The sequence below is a fragment of the Acanthamoeba castellanii genome (genome assembly GCF_000313135.1).
Source record: "Acanthamoeba castellanii str. Neff unplaced genomic scaffold scf7180000084758, whole genome shotgun sequence".
Lineage (NCBI taxonomy): Eukaryota > Discosea > Longamoebia > Acanthamoebidae > Acanthamoeba > Acanthamoeba castellanii.
In genome coordinates this window covers 9,608-21,938 of record NW_004457380.1, presented here as the reverse complement: position 1 = coordinate 21,938, position 12,331 = coordinate 9,608, and the positions used below count along the sequence as shown (strand labels likewise).

General features: G+C 57.6%; 2 protein-coding genes across 2 annotated transcripts in view; both read left to right on the top strand.

The window, feature by feature from the left end:
• The window catches only part of ACA1_210250 (villin headpiece domain containing protein), a gene marked incomplete at both ends in the record, with an annotated part of 8,819 nt that extends 2,249 nt beyond the window's left edge, over positions 1-6,570 (top strand). The window contains 23 exons of the mRNA XM_004336938.1: positions 231-533; positions 639-1,054; positions 1,255-1,384; positions 1,477-1,676; positions 1,762-2,104; positions 2,189-2,343; positions 2,447-2,519; positions 2,634-2,707; positions 2,793-3,145; positions 3,226-3,386; positions 3,469-3,624; positions 3,704-3,929; positions 4,038-4,255; positions 4,338-4,474; positions 4,554-4,658; positions 4,750-4,867; positions 4,949-5,097; positions 5,178-5,400; positions 5,517-5,726; positions 5,816-5,917; positions 5,992-6,103; positions 6,205-6,344; positions 6,433-6,570. Coding sequence (XP_004336986.1) covers positions 231-533; positions 639-1,054; positions 1,255-1,384; positions 1,477-1,676; positions 1,762-2,104; positions 2,189-2,343; positions 2,447-2,519; positions 2,634-2,707; positions 2,793-3,145; positions 3,226-3,386; positions 3,469-3,624; positions 3,704-3,929; positions 4,038-4,255; positions 4,338-4,474; positions 4,554-4,658; positions 4,750-4,867; positions 4,949-5,097; positions 5,178-5,400; positions 5,517-5,726; positions 5,816-5,917; positions 5,992-6,103; positions 6,205-6,344; positions 6,433-6,570 — 4,242 coding nt within the window. The remainder of the gene's footprint in view (positions 1-230; positions 534-638; positions 1,055-1,254; positions 1,385-1,476; positions 1,677-1,761; positions 2,105-2,188; positions 2,344-2,446; positions 2,520-2,633; positions 2,708-2,792; positions 3,146-3,225; positions 3,387-3,468; positions 3,625-3,703; positions 3,930-4,037; positions 4,256-4,337; positions 4,475-4,553; positions 4,659-4,749; positions 4,868-4,948; positions 5,098-5,177; positions 5,401-5,516; positions 5,727-5,815; positions 5,918-5,991; positions 6,104-6,204; positions 6,345-6,432) is intronic.
• Positions 6,571-6,980: 410 nt separating this feature from the next.
• The window catches only part of ACA1_210240 (Ras subfamily protein), a gene marked incomplete at both ends in the record, with an annotated part of 6,248 nt that continues 897 nt past the window's right edge, over positions 6,981-12,331 (top strand). Inside the window, 18 exons of the mRNA XM_004336937.1 lie at positions 6,981-7,023; positions 7,089-7,664; positions 7,736-7,897; positions 7,992-8,156; positions 8,270-8,491; positions 8,593-8,739; positions 8,900-9,077; positions 9,166-9,281; positions 9,530-9,573; positions 9,686-9,770; positions 9,860-9,933; positions 10,042-10,094; positions 10,116-10,143; positions 10,218-10,367; positions 10,458-10,569; positions 11,017-11,138; positions 11,208-11,378; positions 12,231-12,287. Coding sequence (XP_004336985.1) covers positions 6,981-7,023; positions 7,089-7,664; positions 7,736-7,897; positions 7,992-8,156; positions 8,270-8,491; positions 8,593-8,739; positions 8,900-9,077; positions 9,166-9,281; positions 9,530-9,573; positions 9,686-9,770; positions 9,860-9,933; positions 10,042-10,094; positions 10,116-10,143; positions 10,218-10,367; positions 10,458-10,569; positions 11,017-11,138; positions 11,208-11,378; positions 12,231-12,287 — 2,505 coding nt within the window. The remainder of the gene's footprint in view (positions 7,024-7,088; positions 7,665-7,735; positions 7,898-7,991; positions 8,157-8,269; positions 8,492-8,592; positions 8,740-8,899; positions 9,078-9,165; positions 9,282-9,529; positions 9,574-9,685; positions 9,771-9,859; positions 9,934-10,041; positions 10,095-10,115; positions 10,144-10,217; positions 10,368-10,457; positions 10,570-11,016; positions 11,139-11,207; positions 11,379-12,230; positions 12,288-12,331) is intronic.

Genomic DNA, 12,331 nt, shown 5'->3' with positions numbered 1-12,331 from the left:
TGCAGCAGAGTCGCGAAGACGACGAGTCGACCATGTCGCAGTCCGCCGATGCCGTCCTGCTCGCCGAGTCACCGTCCACCATCAAGAAGAAAAAGAAAAAGGCATGCTCCCCATTCTTGGCACGTATGCGTGCGCTCGGCCAACTTTACTAATCAATCCCGTGTGTGTGTGGTGTGTGTGTGCGTGTGTGGGTGGTATGTCTCGCGTGTCGCTCTTCCACTCTGATGCAGAAATCCAAGTTGGCTTCCGGCGAAAGCAAGAAGTCGAGTGGCAAGAAGAAGAAATCCAAGAGTGGAGAGGGCAAGTCAAAGAAGTCCAAGTCGACCATCGCCAGACCGGGCGCCGACGAAAGCGAAGCCGCGGCCGCAGAGGGCGACAAGAAAAAGAAGAAGAAAAAGAAGAAGAAGGAGGACTCCGGCAGCACGCTGAAGAAGAGCAAGACCAAGAAGCTCAAGAGGAAGAAGACCAAGAAGTTCGCCAACCGTGCCGAGGAGCTCGCCGACATCGAGCAGGCCATCCACTCCGGCGAAGTCGTACGGCTCTCACTCTTCACTCTCGTCGCTCCCTTCGCCAACGTGCTGACCTGTTTGGGACTGATCGCTCTTTCTCTTTGCGTGCGTTTGGGCTTCGATCTGCAGCACGATGACGAGATGCGGAAGATGGTGGAGGAGATCCGTCAGTTGGAGGCCGAGACCTCCAAGCTCGAGGCCGAGGAGATACGCAAGAAGGAGGAGGAGGCCAGGAAGGTGGCCGAGGAGCTCAAGCGGCAGCAGCAGGCTGAGGGCCTCGAGGTCGATGACGACGACGACGCGACAGCGGAGGAACAGGAGGCCGCGCGCAAGGCCGACGAGGAGAAGCAGCGCCAGCTCAAGGAGCAAGAGGAGGCCCAGGCGGAGCAGCGGAAGCAGGAGGAGCAGCTGGCCACCGCTCGGCGTGAGGCAGACGAAAAGAAGAGGCAGGAGGAAGAGGAGAAGAAGCAGAAGGAGGCAGAAGAGGCCGAGGAGAGGCGCCTCAAGGAAGAGGAGGAGCGCATGAAGAAGGATACCGAAAGGAGGTACACGCACCGTGCTATTCGCTTTCACTTTCGTTGTGTGTGTGTGTGTGTGTGTGTGTGTGTGTGTGTGTGTGTGTGTGTGTGTGTGGTGTGTGCGTGCGTGCGTGTGCGTGTGTGCGTGCGTGCGGTGATGTGTGTGCCGACGTGTGCGGGCGTGTGTCGTACTCACTGGGCCAACACCGCACCATCGCATACAACAGGTTGCAGATCGAGCACAGGAAAAAGGAGGCGCTGGAGAAGAGAGCGCAGGAGAGACAGGCCAAGCTGGAGCAGCTGCGTCAGGGCATCACCATCAAGAAGCCCGAAGCCGAGGCCGCCGGTCCCTCCGCGGTACTGTGTTCCCGCTCTCGTTGGGCCTTTTTCTTCTGCTCAGTTGCGTGTGGTTGAGGGCCAGCGCTGACCATCTTTCGTTGGTACCTTAGGCCGGAGGAGTCCGCTTTGCCGTCACTGCGGCAGAGACGCCCAAGACGGCCGAGGAGAAGAAGAAGGAGCTGTTCGAACAAAGGGCACGCGAGCGCGAGGCCAGGCTGGCCGCCCTGCGTAACTTTGGGCAGCAGAAGAAGGAGGAGGCCATCAAGGAGAAGGAGGAGCTCGAAAAGGAAGCCGAGGAACGCAAGCAACGGTAACGGTCGCACTCATTTACTTTCCACCACCCACCGCCCACCACCCATCGACTAACTCGTGGCTTGTGTGCTCCGTGAGTCTAGGTTGGTTGCGCTCAAGGCCGCCTCGGTCAAGCGCTTCAACGAGAAGCACGCGGTGCTGCAGGCCATCAAGATGAAGGAAGAGGAGATCAGGCAGAAGGCCGAGGAAGAGGAAAGGGAGAGGGCAGCCCAGCAGCAGCAGAAGCAGCAGCAAGCAGAGAAGCAGCAGCAGCAACAGGCAGAGTCGGCGGCTGCCAAAGAAAAAGAGGAGCGCGACAGAAAGGACAAAGAGGAGCGCGAGAGGCAGGAGAAGGAGGACAAGGCCCGCAAGGAGCGCGAAGAGCGCGAAAAAAAGGAGAAGGAGAAGGAAAAGCAGCTGCTGCAACCTGCCAAGTCTCCCCGCGCGGTACGTCGTATTCCCTTGAAGCGGTAGAAGCTTTCTTTCTTTATCCCGTCCAGTTTTTGCTGATCTCGTGGCGGTGGTGTACAGACGGACTCACCGGCGAGGAAGGTTTCGGTGCTGGATGCGGTGACCTCCGATGGCAGCACCATTCTGGCCGCTCCGCAGAAGACCCGCGCCCGCGCACCGACCGGCAAGCGGCTCCCCACAATCCGGAGTCGTGCTGAGCGTGCCGAGGAGCGCCGGTATATATACCTCCCGTCTCTATCTCTCTATTTCCCCTTAAGCCATGGCTTCCCGACGCACTCATCGGCGGTGCGACTTGCGCGCGTGTGTTACCAATTCCAGTGAACAGCTGCGCCAGGCCAGCATTCCGCGTGCGGAGAGGCAGATCGTTCACGAAGCCTTCAAGGTGGCGCAGGTAGGCGCACGCTTGACATTTTCTCAGAAAATGAGAATGTTTTGTTGTTCAAGTCTTGCTTTGCGTTTCTCTTTCATGAGCTGACCCTGTGTTCATCGCTGTTGATATCGACAGGCCACTTTGCCCAAGTTCTGTCGCGAGTGCGGCGTGCCGCTTCGTGGTCCCTTCTGCACGGGCTGTGGTGCCAAGTGCGCTCTCCGCTAAGACACCGCTCGCGTTGGCTGCTGCTCTGCTATTGCGCCGACTGATTGAAATGTGTGTGCGTGCGCGCAGGATCGAGGCCACCGAGCTTCCCGCGTCGCCCGCGTCGGTTGCGAGGTCTAGTCCGGCAGAGGCCCAGCCTGGGTCCAGCGCTGATGCCGGCCTCACCGAGGCGGAGAAGATGCGGCAGCGCATCTTCCAACGCAAGGCCGCCGCCGCTGGCGCTGGGTCTCCCGCCGCGTCTCCCGAACCCCTGCGTGGACAGGTGGCCGAGTCGTCGCCCAGCGCCGATCCGGCTGCCGAGGAGGACTACGAGGAGATGATGCGGCGACGCCGGGCCGAGTCCATCCTCAAGAAGAAGGAGGACGAGAAGCAGGATCGCAAGAACATCATCAAGGCCTTCCACGAAAAAGCCAAAGAAAAAGGTACACTCACCACACAACATTTAATTATTATTACTTATCTTTTGCGATTGTTGTGTTAATCATGTGTTTCGCTTTTGAAGACGAAAACTTCGTGGAGAAGCTGGTGCAGCTCAAGGGCAGGCGCAAGGTGCAGTCCACGCTCATCGAGAAGACGGTCAAGGCCATGAACGAGGGCGACGCCTACCTGCTCTACTCTCGCGACACACTCTACGTCTTCTACGGCCAGGAGGCCAACCGCATGGTTCGCTTCTTCTTCTTCTTTCCACCCCGTCAGCTGGAAACCGGTGTGCTGACTTTTTGTGTGTTGGGTTGCGCGCGTGCAGGAGAAGGCCAAGGCCCTCGAGCTGACCAAGCGGATCAACTTCCACGAATGCGGCGGAAGGGCGCAGGTCGTCACCGTGCGCAGGAAGGCCGACTCCGATTTCAACGAGAAGGACGAAAAGCGCGATGCCGCCTCCAAGACCTTCTGGCAACTCCTCGTACGTCCTTTATACATATATCACTCACTCACATGGGCGGGTGCTGACTGGGCGTTGCGTTGTTGATATATATCGGCAGGGCGGAGGCAAGGAGGAGGACCTGATGTCGGCCGAGGCGGGCGGTAATGACATCGCGTTCGAGCGCACGTTCCACTCGCAGCTCACCCTCGAGAAGCTCCACAAGGTCGAGGGCCAGTTCAAGTCGGAGATGGTCGATTTCGGCACCCACCCGACCAAGGACCTCCTCGAGAAGGACAAGTGCTACCTGCTCGATTGCGGACCCGGTTCAGTCTACGTGTGGCTCGGTACATTACCTATTTTCCTTACATTCCTCTCTTATTTCCGAAATGCGTGTGTACGTGTCGTGTTGCGGCAACACACGTGCTGATGTGCGCTCTGGTTGGTATTGGCAGGAAGGAACGCCAACCCCGACCACAGGACGTGGGCCATCAACTACGCGAACGACATCCGAGGCCAGGAGGGTCGGTCGGAGTGGCTGTACATCGAGCGCGAGACCGATGGCGGCGAGTCGATCCTCTTCCGCGAGAAGTTTGTCGGGTGGGGCGAAGCCAACGAAGGTCCCTTTGGCAGCCCCATCCCCGGCGGCGGCAGTCCCATCGCTCTCAAGAAGGTACGTACCTCCCCTCTCGGCTTGTGGTCGGCAGCGTCTGTGCACTCGGTTGACGTGTGTGGTATCGTAACTACGCGAGCAGAAGAAGACCGGCACGCTGAACAGAGTCAAGTCTCGCGTGCGCCTGACATCGGCCCTGGAGAAGCGCAAAAAGGAGCAGGAGAGAGTCGACATTCGCGCTCTGCACACGGGTGTTCGCCCAGTCCTCGATGTCCCGTGGTACGCGACCTAGCTCTCTATCGCGTATGTTAGTGTTGGTTGGTACTACGGCCGTTCTCACATGTGATGGATTGCGCAGGGCGAACGACGACGGTCAGAGCGGCACGCTGGAGATGTGGATCGTGAACAACAAGACCTACGAGCTCGAGGAGTACTCCAAAGAGAAGCACGGCATCTTCTACAGGTGCCTCTTCCCCCCATCAGAGCCCTTTCTCTTTTTCTCTGGGTCCCACACGCGCGCTCACTGGGGAGGGGCGTGTTTTCGTGTAATGCAGCGCGGAGGCCTACGTCATGCTGTGGACCTACCGGCACGGCGGTTTCACGGGGCAGTCGGAGCAGATCCGTTGGCTCATCTACTACTGGCAGGGTGCCCACGCCTCTCGGCAGGACAAGGTACCACTCAAGTCAACCTTTTATTTGCGTGGTCGGGGGTGGTGGTACGGTGGTGGTGCTCACTGCAGGCTGTGTACACAGGGCGCGGCAGCGATGAAGACCAAGGACATTTTGGACATCGTCAAGCGGAGGGGAGGTGACGCCGACACCGTGCGCGTGGCTCAGGGCAAGGAACCGCTCCACTTCCTCAAGCTCTTCCAGGGACGCATGATCGTGCATCTCGGCCCTCAGTACGTAGTCAGCTACACCTGATGGACTTGCGCGCGACGCAATGCACAACGCTCACCATGGTCCCCTACGCCTCACGCAGGGGGAAGCACAGCGCAAAGAAAGACGCGCTGTACCACGTGCGGGGCCTGGCGGACGCGTTCGCCATGCGGGCTGTACAGATACCGGCCAAGAGGAAGTGGCTCAACTCGCGCGACTGCTTCCTGCTCACCTCTGGCGGCAAGCAGTTGTTCCTGTGGCAGGGCGAAGGCGCCTCCGACGCGCTCCGTCGCCAGGTTACTGTCCTTGCCGACGTGCTCGCCAAGGTACCCGACCACACACACACACACACACACACACACACACACACACACACACACACACACACAACTGTGGCCACTGCGGCGCCAACCAGTGCTAAACGTTGGGATGCGCGTGACAGGACCTGGGGCGAACCAGCGCGCCGGTGGTGGTCCGCGAGAACCTGCCGAGCAAGGAGTGGGAGAAGGCCATCGGCAAGAAGCAGGAGTACCCGTGCGCGCCACACCTCAAGCGAAGTCATGGCTGGCGGCCGCGTCTCTTCGTGTGCTCCTCCACGAGCGGCGAGTTCCGCGTCGACGAAGTGTTTGACTACGCCCAGGAGGACCTCGAGGTACACCACTTGTGGTACCCCATTGAGAGGAGGGAGTTAACTACTGGGCTGTTTGCTGATGAACTTCTTTCGCCGCTGGCGGTGCACAGCCGAGCAATATCTACCTCTTGGACGCGTGGGCCGAAGTGTTTGTGTGGATCGGTTCCAAGTCCTACGAGGAGGACGAGCGCATGGCCATGGAGACTGCCGTGGTATGGGCTCCTCCTCTCGACGTCGACTATCTAACTGCCTTCAACAACGCGTCTCACCGCGTGCCTTTTCTCAGGCGTACGTGCAAGGCGCCACCGACGGCCGATTGTTGGATGCGCCGGTGTATTCGATCAGAGAAAACGACGAAAGCCTCGAGTTCACGTGCCACTTCCAGGCCTGGGACGATGGTGAGCCACCTTTGCACCCGCCCCCCCCCTCTTTTCTTTCTCTCTCCTCCGAGACATAAGACCGGAGCTTCTTCTGACCGTCGTGGGCACTCTCTCTGCAGGATGGGGAGCGGAACTGGTCAAGGGCAAGAAGAAGGCCAGCAAGAAAAAGAAGACCGAGACTCAAAACGTGCGTGCGCTGCTCGCCGAACTCAACCGGGTCTACACGTACGAGGAGCTCAAGGCCAAGCCCCCGCCGAAGGTACGAGCGTGCTATGCTATCGGCGATCTGAATGATCTCGCGGCCTGTTCTAACCACCACCACCATGTGTGACGCTGCACCATTACAGGGCTTGGACAAGACGAAACTGGAGCAGTACCTGAGCGAAGAGGAGTTCAAGACGGTGCTGCAGATGACCAAGGACGAGTTCTACGCCCTGCCGCCGTGGAAGCAAAACAAATTGCGCCAGCAGGCCAGCCTCTATTAGAGTTGCGTACATAACCAAGTTCCCTGATTTGTACCCGCTCGCCCCGAGGGGCGCAGGCCTTCAAGAAGATGAAACAAGGCAAATTTATGAATCAAGCGAGCCCGTGCTGTCATCAGGGGGCATGCTTGTCTGCCACGTGCACAATGACGACGGCGACAATGACGCCGTCGTCATTGTGCACGTGGCAGACCCGCGTGTGGCAGTTGGTCGATCAGCACACCAGCGGAGCAAAAATACGGAGCAAAATGGAGTTATTATTGCGAAAGTTTGGGCGCCGAACCGAAACGCTTCAGCCCAAACCGAAACGGCTGTGCGGCGAACCGGCTGTCGACACAATTTCATTGCTGTTGCCCAGCTGGGCAAGTCTGTTTCTTTTGCACACCCACGACTGGCAACAACACAACAACGTGATGCTGCACTTTGGCAAGAAGAACGCGACAAAAAGCAAGCGAGGTTCCTTCTCCTCTTTATTTAGTCTCATTCAGTCCATTATTCATTTTCTATATTGATATACGCAGGGGTAGAGTGGGAGGGGCGCACCAATTGGAACCAACTGGCCACGGGCGGCGAGGCACCGCCGGCTCGCTATGGCCACTCCCTCGTCACCATCCAAGCGCCCGCTTCTAAGGGCTCCGGCACGGCGGCGTCGTCGTCGGTGATACTCTTCGGCGGGTCCAACCAAGTCGAGTTCTCCAACGAGGTCTTTGCGCTCTCGTGGCGCGACAAGCGCTGGCGCGTGCTGCAGGAGGGCGGCCCTGACGAGGACGCGCCGCCCGCACAGCAAGGCGGCGCCGCGGCGACGATGCCCATCAAGCGCCACTTCCACACGGCCGTCGTGTGGCCCAACCCGGCGGCCGCTTCCTCGTCAAACGGCGAACCGAACGACACCTACAAGAAGGAGAAGAAGGAAAAGAAGGACAAGAAGGAGAAGAAGGAGAAGAAGGGGAAGCAGAAGTGCGAAGAAGAGGCTGAAACCAGCAGCAAGGAGGAGGAATCGGAGGAGGGAGGAGAGGAGCCCTCGCCGGCCGGCAAGATGTTCGTCTTCGGCGGCAAGAGCAACGGCTACCTCAACGACCTCTGGCAGTTCGATCCCGGTTCGTCCTTTGCTTTTTGCGCAAACAAAACCAACTCTTTGTTCGTGACCTGACGACCACGACCTTAACAGAGGCGAATACGTGGGAGGAGGTGAAGCCGGCGGATCAAGCCAACCGGCCGCCGGTGAAGCGCTACGGCCACAGCGCGGTGGTGCGCGATGACGAGATGTGGGTGTTCGGCGGATTCGACAGCGATTCGTGGACCTGCTCCGATCTGTGGTCCTTCCACTTTCGTATGCGACATCTCTCCTCTCTTGGGGTGTGAGCTCGTGATGGATGTGAAAGGCATGCCGACACTCACACTCGTGTCGCTGTGTGCGTGTACAGTGAACAAGGAGTGGAGGCGATCCGAGTTCAAGAAGAACAAGCCGGCACCCGCACCGCGGTTCCAACACTCAGCGGTGTACAGCAGGGCACGCGACCGCATGTTCGTGTTCGGAGGCCAGGGCGACAAGAACGCCGTCATGGCCGATCTGTGGAGCTTTGACTTCAGTTGCGTGTCCCTCTCTCTGCTCTCTAACTTTCACTTGCTCATTTTTATGGGCGAGCTGCGCATCTCATCTGCTGCTTGTTGGCTGCTGATTGTTGTTGTTGGGCTCAATCAGAAAAATGCAAGTGGGAGCAGCTGGGCTGCACCCCGCAAGCGCCCGGCGACGCAGCGAAACAGAAGGACAGCAGCAGCAAGCCGCTGGATGCGTCGCAGGGACCAAGACCAGAGGCGCGGTACGGCCATGTGGCACTGTGCGACGCGCAAGGCGAGAACATGGTCGTCATGGGCGGCTTCAACAAGCAAGAGGCCTTTGCCGACATCTGGCAGTTCCACTTCGGTACACTTTTGCACTTAACCACGCCCGCACCGCGCCGCACAAGTGTGAACAAGAACAGTTGCTTGACCTAACCTAGAACCTCACTTCCCCATTACCAACAGCGACCGGAAAATGGAAGAAGTGGGAGGTGCGCGGAACTGCACCGCGCGGCATGGTGTTCCATGCGGCGACGTGGATTGACGAGCTGACTCTGTTCACGTTTGGCGGGCGCGATGGCCAATCCCAGTTTTTCGACGATGCCAAATACCGTACCATTTCCTACCAGTTGTGTGCGTGTGCGTGTGCGTGTGCGTGTGCGTGTGCGTGTGCGTGTGCGGTGATGCGAATGGATGCGGGTTGTGCGTGCGAATGTGTGCGTGTATGTGTGTGCAATTGTTGACCACTGTGCTTACCCTCTGCGTTGGCCAGTGGTGTTGCCCCAGCCGGAGGCGATGAACGACAAGAAGAAGGGAGGCAAGAGAAACAAGAAGTCCCAACGTGGACCAGATCTGGAGGCGCTGGTGCCAGATGAAGTGCTGCTCCTCATCTTCTCCTACCTCCGCAACGATGTCACTTCCCTGTGCCAGGCTGCTTGCACGTGTCGAAGGTATGTCATTAAGGCTGTGGTACGGTGGTACGAAAAATCATGTTAACTGGTGAGGCGTGCTTGCGTGCGTGCGTGCTGACCTGGAAAGGTGGAACATGATGATCACGCTGGAGAACGCCCTCTGGGTGGATGCCGTTCAGGCTATTCCCCAGTTGGCCTGGAGAAATTTGCACCAGTTCCGCGATGTGCCTGGAGGCATGCGTGGTGTATTGGCCGATGAAGCTCGCGTACACAACCTACCTCATGCTGTTGCTGGTGTGCGTGTGCGTGTGTGCGTGTGTATGCGTGTGCATGTGCGTGTGCGTGTCCGGGCGTGTGGATTCACAAACCTGTTAATTAACTAATTTAAACATCTTTTATAGGAGCGGAGAGAACTAATGGAGAGGCTCGGCAACGTGCATGCTGACTACCTCAAGCATGCGCACCAAAGCCATCCACTGGGTTACGTGCAGGACTCAAGGGAGGCCCCATGCGGAACATCAAACTCGTGGTTGTGGTACGCCAACAACGTTAACCCTAACTCTCTCTTTTCACATGGCCATTCTGGCCAAACTGTTGGCTTCAAGAGGTTGTGCCTCACACCTTCTTCCTGTTATTCGTTCCTCAAGGGCGATGGAGCCGTGGGCAAGACAAGTACCATGATCTCTTATACCACGAACAGCTTCCCGCACGAGTACATTCCGACAGTGTTTGGTGCGCAACAACGCTTGATGCTGAACAAAGCTCTTAATGACATACTCCCGCACACTAATATGTTGTTGTTGACCCATATTTTATTACAGATAACTATACAGCCAATTTGGTGGTACACGGGGTACCCATCAACCTTGGTCTCTGGGACACTGCTGGACCCGAGGTGTGTTCCCCTTTGCTCTTGGACGTTCTTTTCATTCTGCAATGGGTTCCTCAGAGGATTTGTTCACCCCGGGGTCCTGCTCTATTCTTACGATCAATTGGCAAACAGGATTACGACCGGCTGCGGCCTCTCAGCTACCCACAAACGGATGTGTTCCTTGTGTGCTTCAGTCTCACCAATAGGTGCTCGTTTGAAAATGTCAGATCTAAGGTACACATACACCACCGCATCTTCCACGTTGCTGTTTGCTCAACGACGTTGTGTGTGTGGTTGCTTGTGGGCAGTGGGTGCCCGAGATTGCACACCATTGTCCTGGCACGCCGTTCATTCTTGCCGGCACCAAGCTCGACCTGCTGTCGGGCGAGAGTGAAAGCAGCGTGAGCACCCTCAAGGTGCTTGCTGACAAGAAGATGCCTCCTGTCTCCTTTGAAGAGGTGCCCTACGTCCCTCTCTTCTCCACCAGACATGCCTGGAGGTCATTCACGTTGTTTACTCACAGTACGACTGTGTGATGGGAACAACAGGGTACCAAGATGGCGCAGGAGCTGGGCGCCACTGGGTTCATCTCGTACTCATCGCTCACGCAAACCAACCTCAAGCTCCTTTTCGATGAGTGCATCAAGGCTGCACTCCGTGGTGGGCCTGGGCCTGCGCCGCAGGCTGGCAGGGGAGGTTGTATAATGAGCTAAAGGTGGTTCTTTCCGACAACCCTGAGCCAAGTGTGCCCAGCAACTGACCTCCGCCATCCCTCGCTGGGCGGTTGACCTTGCCGCCATCGCGTGAGGGCGATGATAATAAATTTGCCATTCACACACCGACACACTAACAGATTCCACTACCGACTGGATCTTCGCAGGCGTTGCCCTGGTAAGGGCATCCTGCTGAAGGAGTCCCTCGGCTCGTTGGAGAAACCAAGAGGGCCAACTCGGCAAGGACATTGATGGGTACAGCTACAAGCCTGGACTGAGTGAGAGCTATGACAAGCTACTCCCTTCGTTTGTGCACTCATGCACATACAACGCACATGACACACACTACATGCGCAGATGTCAAGTGAAGGCAGTGGACTGGCTTAAGAAAAAGAACAAGCCCAAGGCGAGTGCAAGCAAAGGCTGCAGTCAGTCCTCGACAAGCAACTGTCGTTCATTATTGAGAACATTCACCAGATCCTCCACACCATTGAACAGACCCGAACTGACAAGGAGGTACCATCACACACCTTTTTGCCACAAGCCCATATCCAACTAAGGCCGTGTTGTGTTTTGTGTGATCAGATGATCAACCAATTCAAGCTGGGCGTGGATACGCTCCGCGTCCTCCGTCTGTCTGGGCTGCTGCTGCTGTCGGACGGGAGTGGCGGCCGCAGCGGCGACAGGGATGGCAGCGGTGGGGAGAGGAAGCGCTGTGGCGACGAGCTGGGCAAGCTCCTCCTCAAGCTCAGCCTTGTTGACTGAGCTGAGCTGCTACTGGCTGGAGGAGATGGCATCATCAATCTCCCGCTGGTCGAGCATGACCTGGTCCACGGCCTCCACAGTCACCCCGGACTCCTCGCGGACTTGCTTGAGCGCCTTTGGCCGGCATGCCCTCGGTGCAGCACCTGCCTGACCTGGCCAAGGTGAAGAAGGCCGAGCAAGAAGATGAGAACGACTCCCTGCCCAATCTCGATTCGCTCCAGTTTGCCGGCTGAGCGCTCTTGGGGTGGCGAGTGAGATGATGGCCTCCCCCAACCTCTCCTTTTTGAATGACATACTTTCTTTTTGCAAGCCCAATCGAGGTTGGTTGGTCCTCTCGTCGAAGAAACTACACCACTTTCCTTAAAGGTCACAACTCGTTACCTTTTTTTCGGACCAATCAGGCAAGGCGGAATTCCGTCAGGCTAGGATTGGCCGAGCACTCTGCCTTTTTTTCTGACCAATCGCTTGGTTGTTCCACTTCCAGAACGCTGACGGTTTCGGCAGTTTGGCATGGGTGCCTGCACAGGGCCAGACGTCGACTGACTGGCCCGCAAACCGCTGGCCCGGTCAGTTCAATACCTACCTTCCGCATCTTGAGGAGACACAGAGAGAGGAGAGATGAGCAAGAAGACGTACTCTGCCCCGGACCTGGATGACATCGAAGCGCCCCAGGCCCTGCAGCGCACCAAGAGTACCTCCTCTGCAACGGAAGACCAAAATCAACGAAGCAGCTGCAGCGGTGAGTCGGTCGAGGAGGTGGACGAGAGGGTACTCCTCCTTCTTCTGTACATTTTGCTATCTGCAGGCTAAGACTTGAACATTTTGATCAAGCAGGAGATGAAGATGTTCGGGGAGGACAAAGATAGCGGGGAGGAGGAGGAACACGAGGACCCCAGCACAGTGGACTACTTGGACAAGGAAGATGATGACGACGACAACCCGAA